Source organism: Dysidea avara, chromosome 4 (assembly GCF_963678975.1).
Source record: "Dysidea avara chromosome 4, odDysAvar1.4, whole genome shotgun sequence".
Classification (NCBI taxonomy): Eukaryota; Metazoa; Porifera; class Demospongiae; order Dictyoceratida; family Dysideidae; genus Dysidea; species Dysidea avara.
In genome coordinates this window covers 20,730,078-20,756,881 of record NC_089275.1, presented here as the reverse complement: position 1 = coordinate 20,756,881, position 26,804 = coordinate 20,730,078, and the positions used below count along the sequence as shown (strand labels likewise).

Below are 26,804 nucleotides of genomic sequence, written 5' to 3'. Positions count from 1 at the left end.
TAGTATATGAACATATTACTATTACTTGCAACTAAAACTTTTTAGTTATAGTAAGACACTCCAAACTAGCATCTTCGAACTGTTCAAAGTATAAACGTCCTCAGTCGGTGTTAGAATGATGTAATAAAAACCTCGGCTCCGCCTTGGTTTTCATTGCGTCATTCTAACACCTCCTTCTCGGATGTTTATACTTTGAAGATGCTAGTTTGGAGTGTCTTAATGTTTTAGAAAATGGTCTGCCAGCAGTGAAAAAGACATCGTAGCTATGCCTCGTGCCATTGCTAGTGACTGTCACGCACAAGGCTACATGGGAAGGCTCAGCTCAAAAATTTACCTTCCCCTCAAGGCTTAGTCGCTGAAACCTGACGGCACTTTTATTGGTGATACACACTGCTATCAACAAGACAGTTTGAGTAAGAGAAATCTGTGAAAAATTAGTGACAGTAGCTTGAACAGTTGCTACTGTAAGTTGTATTACGATTGGTGTACCATACGCTTGACTAGATGCCGGGGTATCCTCGCAAATATTCAAGGAAAGTCTATATACCATCCACAAGGGAGAATCAATGGATTGGCATCACTGCACCTCATGTAAATGAAGTGAAAGTGGAGAAAGACAGCTTGCAAAATTACTGTATAATGGCACTGGCTTGTTGTGTTGCAACAACACAGCCCATTTTCTAGGAAAATAAGACACACCAATACCTGCTTTAGCACTCTGGTTAACCCTCCGGCACCGGAATCAGTAGAGTGGTAAAGAACTTGCTGGTTTGGTTGTGCTATTGTTTTGTTGACAATATTTCAGTGGTTAGCAATAAATTCTTGTCTGTGTGGATAACTAATTAATTAACGTGGTTAGCTGCAAGTAAGACTTAAACAGGGCTCAAAATATGTTCGACAATCAGCCAATTTCCAATCAATATTGCATATTGACTGGTTAATTTTATTGTTGCCCGGACATTGTGGCTGAATGTGACACTACTGCTGGAGAGCAGCCTTACAAAGGTAGTAATATTTAATTAAACTATTTGTTTATGGTTTGTGGTCACAAGCTTTACCTCAAACCAAAACAGCGAGGTTTAACCCTTAACCCTTAAACCCGCACGTGCCGATATATCGGCGTTTTTTTATAAAGCTCAAATATGCACAATTATTACTAGTGGATGAATCTATGATGGCTTCTAAACGGCAGTGTATGAAGCTTGTCTAATTACATTAGTCCAAAAACTACCTATCACTGGAAAGTACATTCATTGGGCTACTTAGACAGCGATGAATAACCATTGTAACAACATTCACTCACTTGTTATGACGAGCTGAAGATCGATGTCTGGTTTCCGCTACCTCGTGAACGCATGGTCTGGAAGCCATTTTTATGAATGTCTGACTCATGTGACCTTTATATGCCTTAATTCTCCAATTTGTGGCGAATCTACTAGCGTTTATTTCAGCTCGATACAATGAACTGGGATGTAGTTATGATCCATTTTCTGGAGGTATGTATTGGCATGCATGTTTTAATTGCGTACATGTTGTTTCTTAGCGAGTTTTGGCCCCATACATTTGTCGAAGGGTAAATCCCTTGGTATCATATTATTCCTTGTTACATCACAAATATAGTGGCACAAATTGCGTAGCCGTAGAGTTATTAGTTCAACAGCTACAGCGTTTTGTTTGAGGCCATGCGTAAAAGCCGATTTATCGGCGTATGCGTTTTCAGTGCATTGTTACTAAAAATTATGTGCAGGTTTAAGGGTTAAACCCACATAGGCCAGGTGATGGAACAAGGATTAAAGTGATACTAAGGGTTTTCCCTAATGCTAAACAGTGAGGCCATGTAATTTATAGTGTTGGTACTAAGAGACTTGTGGTGGAGTCTCTTCGTCAATAAGAAACTTCTATTTTAATCAAACTTCAAAGCATTTGCTAGCATACCATTTTCTAAGTTACAGTTACATATTACCCATAAAATAAAATAAATATAATAATATTACATATTATACTTTGTGTCCGCAACCTTAAGCCGTCACGTGTGCAACTACAACCTTATCACATGGCATGATTGCGTTGTTGGAATCTTGATTATAATTGTATCCAAGAGAAAGAAACTGGTCAATAAGCTTCATTCATTAATTAGGGGTGAGCTTCGTTACTTCGTTGTAGCTAGGCTTTACTCAGTGTACTAATACGAGATTAGGCAACTCCAAATAAATTCTCTGTTTCCCATCCTGCACTCAGGCATATTTGCATCTGGGCAGATGGTCCATTTCCATTATTCCATTATAAGATTGACAGCTTTACAAGCCATTATTTGCCTAGCACAACCATAAAAAGCTGCATATACAGCCATGCTCAAGCTTGTACCTTCCTTGTTAAGTTCCAAAAATAACACAAACGGGGAAAATAATGGAAGAATACAATATTTAGAGCTGACAGTAACCAGATGTGGGCGATGGATGGGAAACAGAGAACTTATGTGGAGTGGCCATAGTAACTTCGTTACTGTAGTAATAAAAGTACTTAATATTAGATTCGTTACAGTAACTTCATTACTTAGGTATCATGTTATATTTGTAAGTATAGTAACTTGAGTTATATTACTAGTTTTTATAGCAATTTCATTATATTACTTAAAAGTAATAATATTATGTAACTCATTACATAAGTAATGCGTTATCCCCAACACTGTAAATTACATGGCCTCACTGTTTAGCATTAGGGAAAACCCTTAGTATCATTTTAATCCTTGTTCCATCACCTGGCCTATGCGGGTTTAAGAGTTAAACCTCACTGTTTTGGTTTGAGGTAAAGCTTGTGGCCACAAACCATAAACATATAGTTTAATTAAATATTACTACCTTTGTAAGGCTGCTCTCCAGCAGTAGTGTCACATTCAGTCACAATGTCCGGGCAACAATAAAATTAACCAGTCAATATGCAATATTGACCGGAAATTGGCTGATTGTCAAACATATTTTGAACCCTGTTTTATTAATTCCATAATGAATTTGTTAATTATTGATAATGACGATTATTGTAGCTTGTAGATAAAGCAATTTACATTAGTGTCTTTAATAGAAGTCAAGTTCAGTACAAACTTTGTTGTTACCAGACACACTTGACTGCATTATTAGAGTATTTACGTGACTGCTCTTGGCTGTGTACGAGACTAGAGGTGTACTGATATGGGTTTTTGGAATGTACCGATACCCAATATTGATGTCACCAAAAGAAGCCGATAGTTGATACGTTATTTGCATTATACCTGTAGTTTTAAGCAAACAAAAGTGTACATTTACCTACCCTACAACAACATGTGCATGTATTTATTGCTATACTTTGCCTGTAGTGGTGTATATGCTGGTACAGCAAGTTTCCTTGGTTATCCTGTAGTGCTAAGCAGTATTAAAATTTACAGACGGTATCTGATATATGGATAATACCACGGTATGGTGGTATATAGTGCATTTTCAATAACATTAATAGTTCACATTAATAAGCATAAAATTAGTATTATGCGCATAGTAAATTTAGTAGTCATTGCAAACTTGTAAATTTATATTACAAATGTTTGGTGTAATCACAACAATAGTACTTTTAGAACAGTAATGTAAGTACACTATGAATTGTGTGCCAAGAACACTAATTCATCAACTTTGTGAGGCTTTAGACAACTTCTCTTTTTTGAAACAATGTTACCTGAGATACTAAATTCCCTTTCAGAAGCAGAGCTAGAGGCTGGAATACACTAATATTTCTTAGCTAGTGCTGCCAACATTGGGTAAGATGACGCATGCACAGGCCACCGCTTAAGGGGATTAGTTTCTTCATCTACACGAGGTAATCTTTGAAATGTTTTGATATCTCTCTTCACCTTTTCTGGAAAACTTCCTGCTCTAGGTAAACTTGCTTGTTTAGCAGACTTTAACCAGCTTGATAACTTCCTTCATTTGTTGGAGTTACCAGAAGTAGAAGGTTCAGAAGTATTTGTATTTTCTGTATTGTTGTTTCCTGTAAATTCTGTGGCGTCTGCTTTCAATGCTGTTTTCTTGGTCTTCAGCATCACCACTTTCATCTATCAGCCTATCTAGTACACTAGGTAATTCTGAATCTTTATCTATGTAATCAGTGATAAACCGTGGATCAAGCAAACTAGCCAAATTAATCAGCTCAGGTGTTCCACTCTCAGAATACTTCCCAGTATACAGTTTTTGATATCTTTGGTTAGTGTAGTATCTGGAAGATTCATTGAGGACTTGATTTTTAAGGATGTGAAGTACTGTTTTAAGAACAGACAAAGTGACCCGATCCTCTCCTGATAATGTGTCAGTAAATTCAGGCAAATCTTTAATTGCAGAGTGTACGGACTGCAACACATCCATGTCTTGCCAAATGGCTGTGAGATGAGATGTTTTGTGATCTGTACCTACCACTTGTCGAATAGCCTTTTCTTGCTCTAAAACTCTTGCAACCATTTTCCCTTTAGACCCCCACCAAGTAGCACAGTCAGACACCAATGAGTGATTTGGAAGCTTCAACTGTATCTGTGCTTCACATAATTCACATTTCTTTTTCCAATTATGGGCAAACAGCTCCACTAATTTGCATACTCCAAATGCTCTTGCTACTCATCTGTCATCTTTCATCAAGTTGGTCACTGCCAAGTGCAGATTATGCCCTAAACAACTTAAACAATTCCAATTAAGATGTTCTGAAGTGGCACAAACTATATTACTTCCATTGTCTGTTGTTAAGCACACTTGATTACGTGGATCAAGGCCCCAATTGTCAAGGGTTTCCACCATAACTTCAGCAAGGTTGTAAGCATCATGATCCTGTGGAACAAAAAGGGTTTGCAGACACCAACTTTGAAGATTCCATTCCTGATCTATAAAATGCACTGTGTATGACATGTAAGGGGCAGATGTTGCACTGGACCACAGATCTGTGGTGGCAGCATAGTGCTTAGTAACTGATATACTATCAGACGCTTTCTTTCTAGTTGAAGCCAGAGGAGGTTGGACACGCACATGTGAGTGCATACATTTTGTATTGAAAGTTTAACCAAGCGTTCACGAAAGTTTTTACAAATACCATTCGAGAGTGCACTTCAAGTTTAGTCTATTCAGCCAGTCAACCCCACTACTCCAGGCACATAAATTGCTCTTGAAATCTACAGGGATCACGTGTGTAAGCGTTTGCTGGGTGGAATCAATGTGTAATACTATAAGGACGCCTTATGGATGTGTAGTTTAACACAATAATTGTCAAAGAAAGCAATGTACATGCTAACAAAGCCTCCCAGGGTAATGAAAAAGAAGAGCGGATGCTGCTAGCTTGGCCTCACAGAGAATCGAAAAGAGAATTAGAAACTCGCACACCCATCTTGCAATAAGAATTTGCTGTTCAACTTGAGAAGCACAAGGTAACGTGGTGTGGATATTGCTAAACATTTCTTCTGTTACTTACTTCTTGTCACATGCTAGAAATATGCAATTAACAGTAATAAATTTCAGGAGCGCTTATATCGTGTCCAACTTCCTCTGAGTTGAAGCCTAAAGTATAGGAATGGCAGTGTTGGAAAATATTTTCAACTTGTTAATTGGTATTGTGAATCAAATGTCCTTAAGAGGTTTGAAAACCTTTCTTTAAACTGTATACATGGGAAGCACATCTTTTGCAAGTCAGTATGTTACCGAGTCAGTTAGTTGTTTCCACTTTTTTGATGAATGATCTTAATTCTTGAGTTTCTCCAATGCACTGGTGATAGTTGGTTGCCCTTCATCAGTAAGTTTGCTAGCCTTGTCTTTCTTACTCTTCATTTTGAACTGTCTTGTAGTTCAGCGTAACGTAATGGGTGATGCACACAAAGGTAAGATTTCAAATTACTTGTATTGCTTCCTTTTGCTATCACTTTATTATTACACAATCGACAAATGACAGTTCATTGCTCTTACAATGTCCTTGCTCACTGCACTCAAGTGCAAAATATTTCCACACAGGTGAGGTGGTATTAGGCTTTGACACCAGTTGTAACTCACTAGGCTGTACTGATTGAGATGTTGTGTCAGATGGTGATGAAGCCATTGTGTTGACAGCTGCTGTTATAAGGCTTTTGCCACCTGGTATGCATGCCACCTTGCCACCTTACGCCTGGAAGCCACACGATAAATAAGTTAAAACAACCATGAACCTCCACACGAACAACTGAACTTTTGCCACCTTAGTTACTGAGAAACGCTTCCTTTTACAAAGATAAGACACTTCTACACATGCTGCAACCACGCTATTTCACCTGTTTAAAGTGGATGAACTGGATTAACAAGTTAACTTAGTATACTGGTGTATCCTGCCATATCCGGTGTACCGGTGTGGTCAAACTTTGAATATCGTTGTACTGGTTTAATAAGCATACTGCGGTATATTAGAATACCAGTATATCGCTCAGCACTATTATCCTGTGACCCTTCTGTTTATTACAAAGGTACTCTATAATAGCTTCATTTATAAAGACTGTGATAAGCTTTCCAGCAACAAATACAAGAATTGTGTGCATTTGTATGGCTTCTCATTTTGTAGCACTTTGTAGAGTGAACAATAAGCCACTGGCGCTAATGGATAACATAGAAACCAGTGCATAATTTATTTATGTGCAAACTTTTGATACTATATAAATCTAAACCAAAACAGCACTAGGATTTGGCACCAAATTCACTGAATTGTCGTAATTAAAATTTTTGCCATTAACCTACCATCACAGCCATTTTTTGGTCGCCACCTTGGATTTCACATCTTTTTTCATCCTGGCCTTTTGGGGGGCCGCACTCTTTTTTTTTTTACAGCTTGGCTGTTTTGGTTTAGATATCACTTCTTTTTGTATTGCAAACCACAAACCCGGGCATAAACTGGCTTTGGTGCTTAGTTTTAACTTGCTTTTTTTTTCTTTCTTTTCTGCAGGAATTGTGGAACAAAGGAAGAGATTTTATGTACAGTTTTTTGTCTGATTAATAATGTTTGTATATTTAACAATGAATGATAATCACATACTGTAGGTTATAAGGTGACTTCTCATACATAACTGAACTGTAGCTGAAATTCTCGTTGTTTGTAGCTGAACTCTTTTCAGAGTGACTTGTTTCTAGCTGAACTCTCTACATGATGATTTGTTTCCAACACATATTTCTACAGGGTGATTTATTTGTAGCTGATCCCTATAGTATAACTTGTATCTAGCTGATACCGTATGGCTCCAAATTTTCGTAGTATAAAAATTTCGTAAAAAGCCATGTTTTCATCAATAAGTAAATTTTCGTAAAAATAAATTCGTAATTTCAAGCCCTTTCGTAATTAAAAAAAAATCGTGACATTGCACGTACGTGCTTTTACGGTAATATGTGGAACACGAGTTACATCGTCGCGAAGTAGAATACTTGTGAAGACAAAACCAGAAGCACGGATGCTTAATGGATGGATGAGTACTGAGAAAAAAAGCATCATACTTGTGTCAGAGGTTATTAAGTGTACCAAAAACGACTGGACAGGTAGTACGCCAAGCATTATTTTAAGGTCGAAGAGTAATAATAATAATAATGGTAATAATAGTAAATTTCATGTGATAGTAGCCTGGTATTTAACAAACTCCTTTTACACCAACACTATCGTATAGCTAAACCCTCACAAGCCTCGTGCTTAACTATCGGTGGCTCGATTTCAATGCACATAAAATTTTGTAATAAAATTAGTTGCTACAAAAATTTGGAGCCATACGGTATCTCTACAGGGTGACTTGTTTATAGCTGATCTCTCTACAGGGTGATTTGTTTGTAGCTGAATTCTCTACAGGATGATTTGTTTGCAGCGGAACTCTCTACATGGTGGTTTCTTTGTAGCTGAACTCTCTACAAGGTGACTTCTTCTAGTTACAAGGTGATCTTTTCGTAGCTGAACTCTCTGCAGGGTGATTTGTTTGCAGCTGAACTCTCTACATGATGGTTTCTTTGTAGCTGAACTCTCTACAAAAATAACTTCTTCTAGCTGATCTTTCTACAGGGCGATTTGTTTGTAGCTGAATTCTTTACAGGATGATTTCTTAGCAGCTGAACTCTCTACATGGTGGTTTCTTTGTAGCTGAACTCTCTATGAGGTAACTTCTTCTAGCTGATCTCTTTACAGGTTGACTTCTTCTAGCTGATCTCTCTACAGAGTGAATTGTTTGTAGCTGAACTCTACAGGATGATCTGTTCATAGCTGATCTCTCTACAGGGTGAGTTGTTCGTAGCTGAACTATCTGCAGGGTGATTTTTTTGCAGCTGAACTCTCTACAAGGGGATCCTTCTAGCTGACCTCTATACTGTTCGTAGCTGAAATTTCTACAGAGTGATTTGTTTGCAGCTGAATTCTCTACATTATGGTTTCTTTGTAGCTGAACTCTCTACAAACGAACTTCTTCTAGCTGATCTTTCTACAGGGTGAATTGTTTCTGCCTCAACTCTCCATAGGGTTATCTGTTTGTAATTGAACTCTCTGCAGGATGGTTTCTTTGTAGCTGATCTCTCTACAGGGTGACTTGTTTCTGACCGAACTCTACAGGTGATTTGTTTGTAGCTGAACTCTTTACATGGTGGTTTCTTTGTAGCTGAACTCTCTACAAGGTGACTTCTTCTAGCTGATCTCTGTACAGGGTGATTTGTTTGTAGCTGAACTATCTGCAGGGTGATTTGTTTGTACCTGAACTCTCTACAAGGTGATGCCTTCTAGTTGATCTCTCTACTGGATGACTTATTTCTAGCTGAACTCTCTACGGTGTGATCTGTCAAGTTTGTAGCTGAGCTCTCTCTTGTTTCTACCTGATCTCTCTATAGAGTTATAACTTGTTTGTATAGCTGAACTCTTTACAGGGTGGTTTTTTGATTGGTTGCTGAACTCTCTACGCAGTGACTTGTTTGTGCTACAGAGTGACTTGTTTGTAGCTGAACTCTCTACAGAATGATTTACTTGTAGCTGAACATTGTATACTTGTTTATAGCTGATCTGTATAGGGTAGCTAACTTGTTTGTGTATATGAACTCTCTACTGGGTTTTTTTTTTGTAGCTGAACTCTACACAGTGACTTGTTTGTAACTGAATGCTCTACAGAGTGACTTGTTGCAGCTGAACTCTCTACAGGGTGACTTGTTTATAGCTGAACTCTCTTCAGTGTGATTTATAATGTTCTGAATTTCTACAGCGATATATTTGTAGCTGAACTCTCTAAAGGGTGACTTGCTTGTAGCTAAGTTGTTTATAAGATTAACTGTTTGTAGCTGAACTCCCTATAGAATAACTTCCAACATAATATAATTCTATTATGGAGTAAGTTATAAACGTAGCTGAATGCACTATTAGGGTGACTGTTCTATTAGAGTATCTTGATCTCACATTTGCTACACATAGTTGGCTTTCGAATCATAACTCAGTGGTTTGTAATCCGATTCTTCTGTACTACTGCAAGGACTTTTTAGATAATTATTCCAGCTACACACCGATTTTCAACTCATTGCTTTAAGCGGTTTGCCTGGTAGACATGAAAACTAATAGTTTTTTTTATTCATAAAAAATCGATTGCATAATTGTGACACAGGTTGGGTTTTGTGTTATATCTCGATGGTGCTTATGTTGATTCTTTTCAAATCACAAAAAGGCACTCCTACGATGGTTACTCCATCTACATAGCAGTTTTCAGCTCATTCCTTCAAGGGGTTTACCCTGTGGGCGTGACAGACCTTCGACCTTATTTTACGCAAATAGTCAGTCATAACTACGTGAATGTTCATCGGATTCCTACCAAAGTTGGTACAGAGATTCGCCTTAATGAGCCCTTTAAGTGTGCCAAATTTCAGCCCGATTGGAAAACGCATTCGTGTTTTATGGTTGATTTTGCGAAGTGTGTGAAAAGAAGAAAAAAAAGTAGTAGAAGAAAAAAACCCTAACTTTGGCCGTTCGTATCTCAGAAATTATTGGAGCAATTTTCTTCAAATTTGGAATGTGGACTCCCCTACCTAGCAAATTTGGTTTCAATCGGATAAGGGATCACGGAGCTACAAAGGTGTGAAAATAACGTTTTCTTTCTTCCTGTTAATATACTCACGGTGTGGCACGCCAGCTTCTTGGGCCGCACGACACACTACTGTGTGTCTTGATATCGGTAGCAATATCGGTCCTCCTGCTTTTCTGTACTGATACCGATATTGGTAAAATTACCATATTGGTGGCCAATATTTAGAGAGACTATACATTACACGTTCCTAATATTGAACAGCTGTTGTCATACTCTTAGTCATTGTCAGTCACATTAGCATCCTCATGTAGTGCTCATGAAAACATACCAGATAGTATGATACTGAGCTAGCTACCTGTCACAAGGCATGAAACTCTGACAAGCATCAGTTTAACAGTCAATGGTTGTGCATTTATTATTTCAGCCACTATAAGAAAAATCTCATGCAGTTTTTTCCAGAGGTGCATGGACTACATTATACTGAGCATATTATTGGCTCACTAGTGCACATTAGCTAGTATAGATGATATAATGTCAGAAAAGAGATATCTAATATAATTTGTGCAGACTTTGTTGTTCATGTAAATATTGTATCCATTGGATATACGACAGTGAAGACATCTATGCTGCGAACATGTATGAACAAGAGTTCATAATAAAAGTACTGACAGAGAGTGTCTAACTAGGACACTTTCAGGCAAAATCACTGTGTAACTTAGAGGGAATCCATACTTTGGTAGAACAAAGGCTTTACCATAATCAACAGCAGTCAATTCCTACCAACAGATCTCTATCATCAGGGAGGTATTTATTATTCAAAGACCACTGTCAATCAATATTACTCAGTGATTTTGTACAGGCTACATTGGCAGTTAGACACTCTCCATCACTATTTTTTATTGGTATGAATGGATTCCCACAAACAATATTTGGCAAGGGAGGCGGAGCAGGGAGACACGTGCACCCCCACCCCCAAAATAAATAGCTTGGAAGGGGAGGGTACTAACATTAATACTAGACAGCTCAGCTTGTTTTGTACGCAGATACACATACACAGCTTAGCAAATCACGTGATGCATCCAACTGTAACCCACAATCAATTCCTACACATTTGCATGCACAATTAAAGTTCATGTAAAGAATTGGTTCTGTAAAAATATGTGACCAGTCGTCAGGGGATGTTGTTTCCAAAAATAATTGATAATTGTAATGGTGTGCGGGACTGGAGCAATGTATTCATGAATAAACTGGATAGGAACAGCAACTGTATTGGAGTATTCTAACTGGAGTACGGCAGTGCTACATTGGGGAAAGATCGATCGTTGCTAATAATGTACAGTACATTGATGGAAGGCTACTTACATTTTGTTTATCAAGTGATCACCAAGGTATTGTGATTGACTCCAATGTAAATTACATGACTTGCTGACCACTCAAAAATAAAGGTGGTTGCTACAATTAACAGAGTGAAGTAGTGGATGAATTAGCAGTAGATCACTATTTTGAATTTACTAATACATATTTGATGTATTAGTAAATTGTGATGTCAGTGCATCATGGTACGATAGTACTGTATAGTAGGGACCACAAAGGTGTGTGCGTGGCCCATGAAAAACATCATCCAAAAGCCAGCCTCACTTTTCCGTAATGACAATGAAGCAGTATTCGCTAGGTAAAACTAAGCCCAAACAAGCCTTCAGATCAACCCAAAATGCTTTCAACAAATTGCTATAAAATTTAAACGGAATGTTCTACTGACTGACTGATAACTTCAGACAAACATACGTAGCTTGATAATGGCTAGCCTGAGAGGTGCCTTTTGGTATACCACAGTATGTACAATGCATTCTTCATGGACTTACCAGTGTCCTCCTTTGTGTCCCATTCATCTTTGCTGACAGTGAAAGTGTCGATTTGGCGGTAGCACATGATGGATTCCCTTCGTAATGAAAATCATCCGTATTTTTCATAGTGGCTATTTTGATTGCAGAGGTGCTTTTTGAACAGTTCTTGATTCATAATGTTATGTAACAGGTTAAACATAGCTGACAATGAAGCGTAATGGATACTTCACTTTTCAGATGATAATTGATAGCTGGAGCACAACGCCATTCCTTTCTTTTGATGCGGTATTCGTAGGTTCACCAGTCATAATAATTTTATTTTACATTAAAAAGTTAAACAACTGAAACAAGTGCACAAAAAATTCAACTAGAGTAGGGACCATAACACGTCGATAAAAAGTACTGAAACAAGCTGGAGTAGTGCACAATATCAAATTCCAGTAAAACAATAAGAAGTGTTATATCCCTACTGTGCCCAAGATAAGTTACCATAATGGAAATGCACAGTAGGGATACAACACTTATTGTTTTACTGTAATTTAAATATCATGCACTATTCCAGCTTGTTTCAGTGCTTTTTATTGATGTGTTATGGTCCCTACTCTAGTTGAAGATTCCAAATTTTTTGTGTACTTGTTGTTTATAATGCACATCAATGTTACGATGTTCAGAGACAATCACAATTAATTCCAAAATCAATATAATCTCCCAGCCCTACAGTGACACTAATTGCACAGGTAGCATGCTGGGTTACAGTACACCATGGTACATTTGTGGTCACTACCTTGGGTTGTGTGAATGTATACTACGTGTCTCCTGGCAAACAGCACTCAGTCCTTAGGTTCCCTCCTTGTGAGCTTTGATGGAATACTGGCACTATGTCTGGACAAATTACATTATGGTCAGACATCTATGCAACTTGACTGAATTTCTTGTGTCCAGGCGTTATCATCAGCTTTGCAGTATATGTGTGACTCCATTATACTGTATTTTATACTTCTGTGTTTGCACACACATTATGGGTATCATGCATACATGCCTCACAGTTTAATAAGTTTTGTTTTGGTTTACAGAAGATGACATTCCAACAATGAAGGACCTCAACAGATATGTGACCAAGAAATATGCTGCTGATTGGGTTGATATTGGTCTGGAGTTAGGATTACAGCTCCACATACTTAATGTTATTGGGACTGATTATCCTAACAGAAGTACCACTTGTTTCCGAATTGTGTTAGATAGGTGGTTAAATTTAACTACAAGTCCTACTTGGAAAACGCTGGAGGTAGCTCTTACAAATGTTAAAAGGCAACAGCTTGGTCTTGATCCAGTTAAAGATGTGTATGGTAAGTATTGTGTACTAGGGGATATTGCCATTTTAGTACAACTAAATCAATTGTTCACAATAGTGAATACTTCACAATATGTACACATAGTCACATATTGTAATTGTTCAGTGTTTCTACAGTAAGCCTATACAACTGCCACTATTATCCTTGTTTATAGTAACAGTTATTGTGTTACACATGTTTGGGAGGTTACTTAAGTGATGTTCAGATTTCTCTGCAGGAGGTAATTTATGGTTAACCAGTAGGTGGGCTTGAGTTGATTCCTAGCTAATTATATTGACCTAACGTGGTATTTTAATGGCACTAATATACACATATTATCATAATAGAAAGAGTTCATAATATATGTATCCACTCAAAAACAGCCAAGCTGTAAAAAAAGTGCGGACCTCAAAAGCCTGGGTGAAAAAAGTTGTGAAATCAAAGGTGATGGCCAAGAAATGGCTGCAATGATGTTAATGCTAATAAATTTTAACAATGCACTGGTGGATTTCACTTCTTTTTGTATTTTCAAAAACCAAATCCTGTACCTTTTTACTGGGATATAATTTCCAGGTTGTTGTATCACAAGTTTTGCTAGCATAGCACTTATTATGATGATTATGATGATGATGATTGGTGTGAGTCGGTCATACTAGTTTGCTCGCAGACTGCCTGGGGGTAAAACTGAGTTAATACTACAAATATACCACTGATCGATACGAAAATGGCTCTGATTTGATGAAATAGCTACTAAATTGAGCCTCAAAGTGTTGCAACAATAGTGTGGTGCTAATGCTCTAATAGAGCACACGTTTTTGCTTTCGCTGAAATCATCTAATAGAACACACATAGAATGTTCTAGTGCAATCTAGATTTTCTATTGGTAGATCAGTTTTACTTATTAAGCTAGAATTTTCATTTATAAGGTAGAAATTAAGTGAAGTGATCAGCTGAGATAGCAGTGGTTCAGTGGTTAAGGATGCAGGTGTTAGGTATGGAGGTCCTTGGTTCGAACTCTGGTCGTGATCAGTTCATTTTTTTTGACATGTTTTGCCCCCCAGTGACTGTTCTATTACAGTATATTGATCCCGCAATTTTACACTTGCTCGGTTTTGCTTTATAACTTAAGTCTGTTGCTGTTCTAACCACCAATAGGCACTCCTACAATGATCAGCCTATGTACACACGAATTTTCAAGTTATTCCTCTACTCGGTTTACCCTGTAGCCGTGACAAAGTTTCATCTTTTTTTACGTAAATAAACGCTCATAATTTCTTGGATATTTATCAGATTCATAGCAAACTTGGTACGCGAATGTACCTTTATACGCTCTTTACTTGTGCCAAATATCGATACAATGGAGGATACAAGTTTGTGTTTTATAGCAATTTTAGCAAAGTGTGCGAAACTTTGGCCACTCATATCTCAGAAACGGTTAGGGAGATTTCCTTCACATTTGGTATGTGGTGTGGCCTACCTGGTGGGCACCTCTGTAGTGAAACTAGTTCCAATCGGATAAAGGATCATGGAGCTACAAAGGTATGAAAATTGCGTTTTCTTTCTTCCTGTAAATATACTCACGGTGTGGTGCACTGGCTTCTTGGGCCGCACGACACACTACCGTGTGTCTTGATATATATATATATATATATTGTACTTTGCGTGGGAGGATCAAAGTGATGCCGTGTACCGTATTGTCAATACTGTACTGATTAGCTGCATAACTGTACTGTATAAGTCATACAGAACAGTTACCATAACTGTGGTTATTAGATGCATACAATTATTAAGTACGTATTGCTTGTTAAGCACGTATGGAATACTTGCGCTAAACACTTCCTGTTAAGCGCATATAGTTGAAATCACTCCTGCAAGTTAGTACTGTGTAGAATAGTAGTAAAATACCAATAGAACAAGCCAGAAGCGCCACAGTACACTTGATACTTTGCCAGGCTCATGTCTAGCAGATACCACCACCTGTATTAACAATAGCTGCACCTGACTTTTCAGGACTGTTGTTTCCTTGATTGAAGTAAGCTATTTGACTGAACACTGGTAACTAAATCGCTAGAAAAATGTGGTAGGTACGAGTAATACTCTCCTAGCAGAAACCCATTACAATCATTTATTAAGTGAATGCATTTAACAAGCATAGTGTATTTCTCAAATAATTCCTCCGAAAATTATAAGGGCATGTGCTTAAAAACTGGAATCTATGGTATGCAGCTAATTGGGCAAATACATTACAGTTATGTGCTTAATTGGGAAAATACAGCACACTTGAACAAAATACAGTACAGTTTTGTGGAGACTTTATTTAGGGAATATGACGAAAGCAACCCCACTGGGACAGCATGTGTGTGACACTGTAAATGACTAAAACCAGCCAAACTAATCCTTCCAGTTTGTTTTACAGCTAGAAACAGATTGTATAAACACTTACTGATAGTCTGATCACGAAGCTATTTAAACACATAAGACAGCACGATTGATCACGTGCATAACTTTGTAAATTGCTAAAACTAGCCAAACTTATCCTAGTTCGGTAGAATAAGTGGCTTTTTTGGCTGAACCTTGCAATGTGGTCTATAGTTGATTTTATGCCACAAAATATTTCTCCATACTATGGGCTACTCAAAACCACCTGCTGGACCTCTGTCAGCATAGGGAAAATTGGGATGTTAACTCAGGAAATTCTAGTATTTTGGTCATTCCATGCTAAAGTATCAAAGAAATTAAGGGGGCATGCTACTCATTCCTATGGCTTCACATACAAAATTTTGGTTTTCATGGATATGTGCTTGCTTTCCATCCCCTTTTGTATCAGATGTGTTTGTGGTAATTAAAAATCATTATCTCCAGTTAGAAGTACATGTACTGACTTTAAGACTCAGTTTAGTATTTTAGACCTAAAGAATGAAAATTCTATAAATTTTGGATCTAGTCTCACAATTTTAATTCTATTCTTCTTAAACTTTGTCATCTGCTACCTAAGTAAGTTTGTAACAAAAGTATGGAAGTATATTTTTTGAAGTACTTTATCAAATAAGCTATTGAACTCTCTAAACTTTCTATGAAAAACAGTAATCTCTTCTTTTGAAGCCATAGTAGTCATTTCTAAAAATTTGTTAAGATAATGTTATTACACTCCACTACAAAAAAATTTGGGGAGTTTCACAATTAACTGTAGGAGGAGAATCAATTTTAGTGCTAAAATTACAGTTTTTTGTAAAATTTGTACATACTTCAGAGGATTTCACTCAGATTTGCGCTAAACAGCAGTTCAATGTCTCAACTAAAACATGTTTTATTTATTGGGTGGAGAACAGTATCTGTGTTGGTTTTACAGCTTTATATAAAACACATAATTTTATTCACGGAAGTCATAGGACATGGTTGCTTGCCCCCTTAAAATGTTAATCCACTCTTCAAATTTCTTCAAAATTGGCACAAAGACAGTGCATCATGAGTCAAAGTCATACACCAAATTTCTTTGATCACATTCCATGCTATGCCTGCTTGCTTAACTGGTATTTTACTGCATTTGTGATTGCATAATACTTCTAATATTCAACTATACAATGCCGGAAACCCGTCTAACTGGACCACTATATAATAAGGTTGCCTGGTTAAACTGGCCATTGTAACAGTTTCCTAATTGTGTCATTTGTGTAGGCAGGCCTGGCAGAGGTGACCAGAATGAACAAGTTCACTATTACTTTTACGCTGAGCGATTAAGTGAATTTACATATAGTTAAATTAATAATCTCATTAACTGGATAGTTTTAGAAATAAGTAAATTGTCTACGTTCTGTTTTCAACATCAGCTTGACTTTCTGCCTTGAATAGGGCACATGTAAAGTAGTAAATGATGGGATCCATGCCAAAATAGCCAAGCTGCTGAAAGAATAGCCAAACTGTGAAGTAAATCACCAAGAAATTATTCCAATAATTAAAATTTCAGCTAGGTCAATACTTTTTACTTTTAGTTTATAGCTAACTACAATTGTAGTACCACTACACCTTTTGCACAGCTTGACTGTTATGGATTTGTTGTATCTGAGCATTGTCCCTGTCTACCACTGCATTTCATAGAACACCGGCTGTATATGTATGTACATGTGCACATTCAGCATGCACTATTACGTATGAATTATTTGCAAAACTAAATTTGTACCGCATATGTGTGCCATACACATACATATGGCAGGCTGTCGCTGGCCCCAATATATGTTGTTGATAAATGTCAATAGAGGAAATCATTAGTGGAACAAATAGGTGGCAGCAGGAAAGACTTTTAAGTCTAATTTTGTTTATGCAATATAATGCAATGGATGCTCTTAAAGGCTGGATTTGTGTCTTCCACATGCAATTGCCAATTGTATGATTAACTTTGTTTCAGAAAATTTTCTTCCTTCAATGCATCATCTCATACATAATTACGTGATGCATTGTAAATAAAACACAAAATAGGAGGCATCTAATAAATAGATCGATCATGCACAGGCACAGGAATCTCACCTTGCTGCATGCTTCAAAAGGGTTGGTTTTACATGCTTAACCCTTAAAGCGCATGGGCCGATATATTGGCTATTTTTTTTAAGCACGTTAAAAAATGCACAAATATTTTAAGTAATACATGGTTAAAGAATGGCTTCTAAACAGAGGCGTAGCTAAGGGGGGGCATTTGCCCCCCCCCCCCCATCACTAAATGATTTTTTTAAAACCTTCGTCACAAGTTTACCAGTATTAAACTGACACGCAAATGACTGTAAATTATGTACACTACTACGCGGTATCACCACTGCAGGGGTTGCTAGTGAATGCGCACACACAACATTCAACTCGCTCGTGAATCCATCAAACGAAAATATTAGCGACATACTTCTATATTTAGCCTAGATTACTCGCGTGATAGAACATTTTTGAATCTAAAAAGAGTGACCCGCTTCTCCGCAGCACGAGTCACAACTCACAAGTGACAAAGGAGACCAGATGACGCTACGAACCTGCTGCCTACGAGGTGATAAAGTGTTAGCTAAATAAATGTACCAAGTTTATTTTATCGAATCGATCACACTGGACCTTTGTACGTATGGCAGTGCAGTCTGTTTTTACTTTGTCAGTCAGTCAGTCAGGTGGATCAGTCAAGTTTACAAGTTCTGCTAGCAAGACAGGTGGGATTTCGTGCAATACTGACATGGCATTTGAATTTCGCCGAGTGAAGTGAGTGAATACGTCATCCTGTCAGCAGTGTGCTAGGACTGCAGCACAGGCTGTGGCTAACGTAAAGTAACTTGTATTTGCACTAAAGTATTAGCTCTACCGGACTAGATGAATTTGTTGGAGTACAGTTGTGGCACGTGCAATGATGCTCGACGAATATAGCTACCTCGATTGGAAGCAGTCAGTACTGAAATAGTTACGTAGCTAGTTATTTAAGCTGTAATAATACAACACCGTATGTTGGCTAGCCCCCCCCATTGGGTCATTAGCCTTTTTTTTGCAATCATGAATGATTTTGAGTGTTTCGTGGGGGCATGCCTGCCTCTCCATCACCTTCTGGCTAGCTACGCCCCTGCTTCTAAACAGCCAGCACAGACAAACTGGTCTAATGATATTAACTGAAAACCTTATATCAGTGGAAAGTTTATTCATTGGGCTGCTTACACAAGTATAAATAATTGTAACAACAATCGCTCACTTGTTATGATACCACGAAGAACTGCGACTGTATTTCCTGTTACTTCACACGCATCATGTTGGTAGCCATTTATAAAAATGTTTGACTCACATGAGCTTTATATGGTGTGATTTGTCATTGAATGGTCCTTACCAGAACTCCATAAGACACACTGTGAAGAGGTTATCAACCGTTTTCTGAAGGTATGTAATAAGACAGTTTATATTCACAGCGAGTTTTTGGCCTTATGTTTTTGCCAAGGGGTAAAACCCTAGGTACTGTTTCATTCCTTATTACATCACGGATAGATTGGTACAGATTGTGTAGCCATAGCACGTACTATACGGAAGTTATAATGCTTTGTTTACAGTCACGCATTATGTCCAAAATATCGGCCTATGTGTTTTCAGTGCACTTTTGTTAATAATTGTGTGTGGATTTAAGGGTTAAATAGTTAGTACAGTAGTTTTGTAGACTATCATTGTCGTGATTTTCATGGGTTTTTAGGGTAGGAACTGTTTACAATATGGTGGTCCTTAAAAGGGTAACTTAACGATTTATTTACTTAAACATGATTACCTCATCCCCTTATTAGTCTAGCTGTACTTAATGATAACACCATGAAAATAAAGAATAGTGGCCATAGGAGACTGACTGAGATTCTCTAACACAGCAGTCACTCTAATAGAACGGTCACATGTGTATAGCAGTCACACTAATACATTTAATTTAAAAATAAAGTATGGATCCAAGTAGTGAAACAAGAGATGAATGATAGTATTGCAGCATAACTCGGTGGGAAAATCCTTACTTTGGCATTGAACAAATTGATCAAGACACACGATAGTGTCTCGTGCGGCCCAAGAAGCCGGCACGCCACACCGTGGGTATATTGACAGGAAGAAAGAAAACATCATTCTCACACTTTTGTATCTCGGTGATCCCTTATCTGATTGGAACCAAATTTGCTACAGAGTTGCCCGCGAGCCAGGGGAGTCTACATACCAAATTTGAAGGAAATCGCTCCTGCCATTTCTGAGATACGAGCTGCCAAAGTTTCAATTTTTTTTCTTAGTTTTTTTCTTCATGTTTTTGCGCACTTGCAAAAATTGCTATAAAACGCAAATGCGTACTCCGATCACCTTGAAATTTGGCACACAGAAAGGGAGTCCAAAGGCGAATCCTAGCCTCAAATTTGGTGCAAATCCGATGAATGGTTTGGGAGTTATGACCGATTATTCGTGTAAAACAAGATTGATTTGTTGTCACGCCTACAGGGTAAACCGTTTCATGGAATGAGTTGAAAATTGGAGATATGACACAAAACCCAACCTGTGTCACAATTACGCGATCGATTTTTATGAATAAAAAAAGTATTAGTTTTTATGCCTGCTAGGCAAACCGCTTAAAGCAATGAGCTGAAAATCGGTGTATAGCTGGAATAATCTTCATAGAAAGTCCTTGCAGTAGTACAGAAGAATCGGATTACAAACCACTGAGTTATGATTCGAAAGCCAAATCGTGTAGCAAATGCGAGGTCGAGATACTCTAATAGAACAGTCACCCTAATAGAGCATTCAGCTAATTTATTTACTCCATTATAGAATTCTATTACATTTATTCTGTAGGGAGTTCAGCTGCAAACAGTTGATCTTATAGACAGTTCAGCAAGAAGCAAGTCACCCTATAGAGAATTCAGCTACAAATATATTGCTGTAGTCATTCAGAACATTACAAGTCACACTGAAGAGAGTTCAGCTATAAACAAGTCATGCACCCTGTAGAAAGTTCAGCTACAAACAATTCACTCTGTAGAAATTCTGCTACAAACAAGTCTTCATGCAGAGAGCTTAACAACCAAAATCCACCATGTAAAGACTTCAACTTTACTAACAAGTTACTCTGTAGAAAGATCAGCTAAAAATAAGAGAGAGCTCAGCTAGAAAATGTCACCTTGTAGAGAGTTCAGCTACAAACAAATCATACTATAGAGAGATCAGATAGAAGAAGCCACCTTGTAGAGGATTCAGCTGTGAAGTGATCACCCTAGAGAGAGTTCAGCTAGAAAAAAAATCACCCTGTAGAGAGTTCAGCTACAAAGAAACCATCCTGTAGATCAGCTAGAAACAAGTCACCTGTAGCGACATCAGCTACAAAGAAACCATCCTGTAGAGAGTTCAGCTACAAACAAATCACCCTGAAGAGAGTTTGGCTCCAAAAAATCACCATGTAGAGTATTCAGCTACAAACAAATCACCTTGTAGAGTGTACAACTAAACACAAGTCACCCAGTAGAGAGATCAGCTACAAGAAGTTACATTGTAGAGAGATCAGCTAGAAGAAATCACCTTGCAGAGAGTTCAGCTACAAACAAATCACCCTGTAGAGAGTTCAGCTACAAACAAATCACCCTGTAGAGAATTCAGCTACAAAAAAATCGTCCTGTAGAGAGATCAGCTAGAAGAAGTCACCTTGTAGAGAGTTCGGCTGCAAAAAACCACCCTGTACAGAGTTCAGCTGCAAACAAATCACCTTGTAGAGAGTTCAGCTATAAACAAGTCACCCGTAGAGAGATCAGCTACAAAGAAACCATCCTGTAGAGAGTTCAACTACAAACAAGTTACCCTATAGAGAGATCAACTAGAAACAAATCACATTGTAGAGAGTTCAGCTACAAACAAACCACCATGTAGAGAGTTCAGCTGCAAACAAATCGCACTGTAGAAAGATCAGCTAGAAGAAATTACCTTGTAGAGAATTCAGCTACAAAGAAACCATCATGTAGAGAGTTCAGCTACAAACAAGTCACCCTATAGATATATCAGCTAACCTGCTACACTCTCCAGTCAACCTTCTGTTACACTCTCCAGTCAACATTCTGCTACACTCTCCAGTCAACCTTCTGTTACACTCTCCAGTCAACATTCTGCTGCACTCTCCAGTCAACCTTCTGCTACACTCTCCAGTCAACCTTCTGCTACACTCTCCAGTCAACCTTCTGTTACACTCTCCAGTCAACCTTCTGTTACACTCTCCAGTCAACATTCTGCTACACTCTCCAGTCAACCTTCTGTTACACTCTCCAGTCAACATTCTGCTACACTCTCCAGTCAACCTTCTGTTACACTCTCCAGTCAACCTTCTGCTATACTCTCCAGTCAACCTTCTGCTACACTCTCCAGTCAACCTTCTGCTACACTCTCCAGTCAACCTTCTGCTATACTCTCCAGTCAACCTTCTGCTACACTCTCCAGTCAACATTCTGCTACACTCTCCAGTCAAACCTTCTGTTACACTCTCCAGTCAACATTCTGCTGCACTCTCCAGTCAACCTTCTGCTACAATCTCTAGTCAACATTCTGCTACACTCTCCAGTCAACCTTCTGCTACACTCTCCAGTCAGCCTTCTGTTACACTCTCCAGTCAACATTCTGCTACACTCTCCAGTCAACCTTCTGTTACACTCTACAGTCAACATTCTGCTGCACTCTCCAGTCAACCTTCTGCTATACTCTCCAGTCAGCCTTCTGTTACACTCTCCAGTCAACATTCTGCTACACTCTCCAGTCAACCTTCTGTTACACTCTCCAGTCAACATTCTGCTGCACTCTCCAGTCAACCTTCTGTTACACTCTACAGTCAACATTCTGCTGCACTCTCCAGTCAACCTTCTGCTACACTCTCCAGTCAGTCTTCTGTTACACTCTCCAGTCAACATTCTGCTACACTCTCCAGTCAACCTTCTGTTACACTCTCCAGTCAACATTCTGCTGCACTCTCCAGTCAACCTTCTGCTACACTCTCCAGTCAGCCTTCTGTTACACTCTCCAGTCAACATTCTGCTACACTCTCCAGTCAAACCTTCTGTTACACTCTCCAGTCAACCTTCTGCTGCACTCTCCAGTCAACCTTCTGCTACAATCTCCAGTCAACATTCTGCTACACTCTCCAGTCAACCTTCTGCTACACTCTCCAGTCAGCCTTCTGTTACACTCTCCAGTCAACATTCTGCTACACTCTCCAGTCAAACCTTCTGTTACGCTCTCCAGTCAACATTCTGCTACACTCTCCAGTCAACCTTCTGCTACAATCTCCAGTCGACCTTCTGCTACAATCTCCAGTCAACATTCTGCTACACTCTCCAGTCAAGTTTCTACTCTTGTTCTTGGTCCTGCAAATAAGATGTCGATTGCTACAGTGGGAGCTTCCAAGGATCAAATTAATGTTCTCCGCTACATCAATACTGAGCACTCGTATGCAGCACCAAAGCCGTTATTGTTTGATAACAGTATTGCAGTATCTGAAGACAGTAACATGTGGGTGAAGGTTAAGGGTATTTCATTGACTAATGGGGACAAAATAATTCTAGCATCAGGTCAAATGCTAACCAATAAGCACATCAATGTTGCACAGCGATTGCTGAAGGAAGCTTTTCCTAAAATAAATGGGCTAAGATTGACTTTGCTTCAAAACCAAGACCACAAGGAGTAAACAGCTAATCACATACAGATTTTACATATCAATGGAAATCATTGGGTACGTGCTACAACAACAAGCAAGGGCAAGTTAGTGCATGTGTATGACTCCTTATATACAGGGTGGGACAAAAGTTCATACAAGATGCTGCAAAGACAGTTTCGTTGTAGTCCATGCAATATCAAATTTGCTAATGTGCAGAAACAGTGTGGAGGCACTGACTGTGGTCTCTTTTCTATTGCTTTTGCAACATCTATTGCATTTCAAGAAGATCCTTCACAGAAGAGGTATAATCAAGGTCTTATGCGTCAGCACCTACTTAACTGCTTCTACTCAAAGAACATTTGTCCATTTCCATAGCAATACCAAACATGATGTACCATAAAAGTTAATTATTGTGTACATTTAATTAATTTCAATATAAGTTGGTAAATCAACATTACATCACAGCATTGTTTATGTTTATAAAGCCAATTAACTGTATCTTTACACTAGATCTGATATAGCTTCAGTTATGCCTGCTGCATGAAATCCATTTCTTACAAAATCAGTAGTCTGAATGTAAGTGCAGGCACTTTCAAGCCATTTAAGTCCTAATGGCTTCAGCAAAGAAAGACGCAAATCAATCACATTTCTGTCGCCATCTCCGGTTAGTATTTTCCTGCGTACCCCAGCAGCGTACCAATCCTGAAAGCTGCCCTTCAGATGATCCTTGACTGGTTTATTAATGCTCAGATCTAATGGTTGCAACCGATCAGTGCAGTTAGCTGGTACTTCTACAAATGATATGTGATGCTGTTCCAAAGCACTAAGAAAGTTTTCAGTAGTTTGAGCTTTGAACTGATCAAAGATTACAAGTGCTGGGTGATTTTTGCTCAATTGCAGATTTGCCCAAGTCTTCTCAACATATAGAATAAGAATGGCGTGTAAATAGGTCATCATCGCTTGTTCGTTAGACCAATGGTTTGGAGTGAAGGTCAAATTCCACCCACTTGGAATGTTACCTTTTGGAAGACATGCTGGTGACTTCCCAGCATAAATCACTTGGGGTGAGAGAAATTTTCCACTAAATGTGCAAGAAAACAATGCAGTAAGTTGCCTTTTGTCGTCACTGCCAGCTATTTCTACCCTCTTCACACCTTTGTGTTCCATAGTCCAATTGGACACAGGCACATATTTCAACCCAGTGTGGTCCCAGTTTATAATAATATCTGCTGGGATGTCCTCCATGTAGACCTTGGTTCTAATATCAGCAAGGTACTGCTTCTTCAAAGCGTCGAAATCCAAAGGGTTGATCTTTGCCTTAGTAGTACCATGTCGCTTCACTAGACCCATTCTCCTCAACAGCCGTTTAGCCCAATCTTTCGTTATGTCGATAGGGCCACCATGCTCTGCAAGTAAGTTTGCATCATAAGAGGATATCACTCCTATCGCAGTGCCTATTACTACTTGTGTGTTGACAACACTTCCATCTTTTCACATAGCTTCAAGAAATAATTATATTTCTGCTTCAAGATGATTACCAACCAACAGAGGTCTTCCTCGGCGCTTGGCTGGCAACTGGATTATTGGATCGTTGCATGAACCTCTCTTCTTTGATCTTCTCTTTAGTTCTTCTTGATACAAGTTTTTCCAGCCGTGAACTGTGGCTTCTTTTAAACCAGGATATTCTTTCGTTTGCTTGAAATGGCGCAAAGCAGCAGTAACTCCATTCCTAGTGGCATACCCACCAATTGTTGCTCTCTCTTCGTCTGTATTCTTGACATAGCCACCACTTCGTATGTTCACTACTGCCTCGGCCCGTTCCTTAAGCTCCTTCTCTACCGCTCGTATGCTAGCCTTTGGCACCTTCTTCGGCAAGGTGTCTTCAAAGTTTGAATCTCTAGACTTGAAGTACTGCTTAATATCCATTCAACTCTGCGTGCAGTGGTTACTGCGGAAACTCACGTGATTAGTAAAGTTTAATCACGTGATTCAAAAGCAGTATTCGTGGAAATAAAATCGTGAAAACCTCCAAATCATGGCATTCATGAAAATTTTATCCCTCGAAAAAAAACCGCGTATACGGTACGTTCGCGTTGAGCTGAATCCTCAAAAACAATTAATAACTTACGATTGCTACATCACATGGGCCTCCTGTATTGCTCGATACATAGCGCTTCTCAATCCGCTAAAAATAAATTAAAATCGCTTCATTCGAATGTAAGACACTCCAATTATGACACTGTAAAGTTTCGCCATACATTTTCAATGTGGAAGCCTCTAAAGCGTGGCCCTTTGATGTTCATGTTGACACATGTTTGTGGCGAAGCCAGACGTCACACACCCACCCTCAACACGCATGATTTCACCATCCGTTATGTAAGAGGCTGTAATACACTTTACAAGAAAAATAAAACAGTTTTTGTGTGTAAAACAGAGTTGCATAAGTAGAAGAGTGGGGCCACTGTTGCACTGTATTTAGAAGATCAGTGGCCTGCTTATATTCAGGGAAAAACTTCTTCAGCCTCAAAAGAGAAAAAAACCAAATTATAACAGCTCAAAATCTGTTATGCAGCATTGGTGTTCCTGCAAGTGAGCCAAACAACATGTATTTTACTTCACATTCACCACAGCTGCCTATCGTCTTCTATTCCCATTTAGTCAATTTGTCATTTTAATCCTTTTCTCATCACTTTGCTTGCCACACATGTACACAGTCTTTCCAGCCAGCATTTTGTTTTTGAAGTTAAATTCCCAAAAAAACTAAAAGTTTCAACAAATGAAATAATACTGTTTGTATGAATTTGGGCTGATAGTACCTGTAGTGACTTCCAAACACTCCTGCACTGATTTCATATACAAGGGATGGTATGTTCAATTTCTGCTAGCACAATAAAGCAATGATATTTTTTATTAAAGTGCACACACTTACACTTCATCTGTATTTTCATGTACTTCACAGAGTTTAATCCCAGCTACCTGATGACTCCTGGGGAACAACATCAAGTTGTAACACCAATGCTGCAAATATCAAACAATCTTACATCAGATGAAGTAAGCCCAGGAGAAGACTTGGACCCATTGCTGCTAGTGGAAGATTCATTAATACTGCCATCGCTATCTTTACTATCACTGCTGATTTGGATGAGGAATTGTTCTGGAAGTTCTTCATTACCTAAGTCTCATCCAAGTACACAACTGGTCTTCCTTCAGTTCTGTTGTACCTCGTTTGTCTTTAATATTTATGATGCTGATGGACTATGCAGGGCTGCTCATAGTATACCCTGCGTATATGTGTAGTGACATTAAAGCACAAACAGTTTCAATGCTAACCTCTTGTCATTAATCGTCTTGTACTTAAATCCCATATCACTCAACACTCTTTAAAGCTATGTTCTACCCCCAGAGAAAGCACCATCATTCTTAAGTTTGGCCTAAGACGGAGTACGTGA

General features: G+C 38.5%; 1 protein-coding gene and 1 long non-coding RNA gene across 2 annotated transcripts in view; one reads left to right on the top strand and one right to left on the bottom strand.

The window, feature by feature from the left end:
• LOC136254213 (protein NLRC3-like) overlaps nucleotides 1-26,804 on the top strand; it is a 79,138-nt gene that overhangs the window by 29,660 nt on the left and 22,674 nt on the right. Inside the window, exon 4 of the mRNA XM_066046882.1 lies at nucleotides 12,954-13,226. Coding sequence (XP_065902954.1) covers nucleotides 12,954-13,226 — 273 coding nt within the window. The remainder of the gene's footprint in view (nucleotides 1-12,953; nucleotides 13,227-26,804) is intronic.
• LOC136254214 (uncharacterized) lies at nucleotides 25,787-26,476 on the bottom strand. The gene is made up of 3 exons (XR_010700367.1): nucleotides 26,397-26,476; nucleotides 26,285-26,341; nucleotides 25,787-26,233 (listed from the first exon to the last, which is right to left on the bottom strand). It is a non-coding gene; the product is annotated as an uncharacterized lncRNA (long non-coding RNA).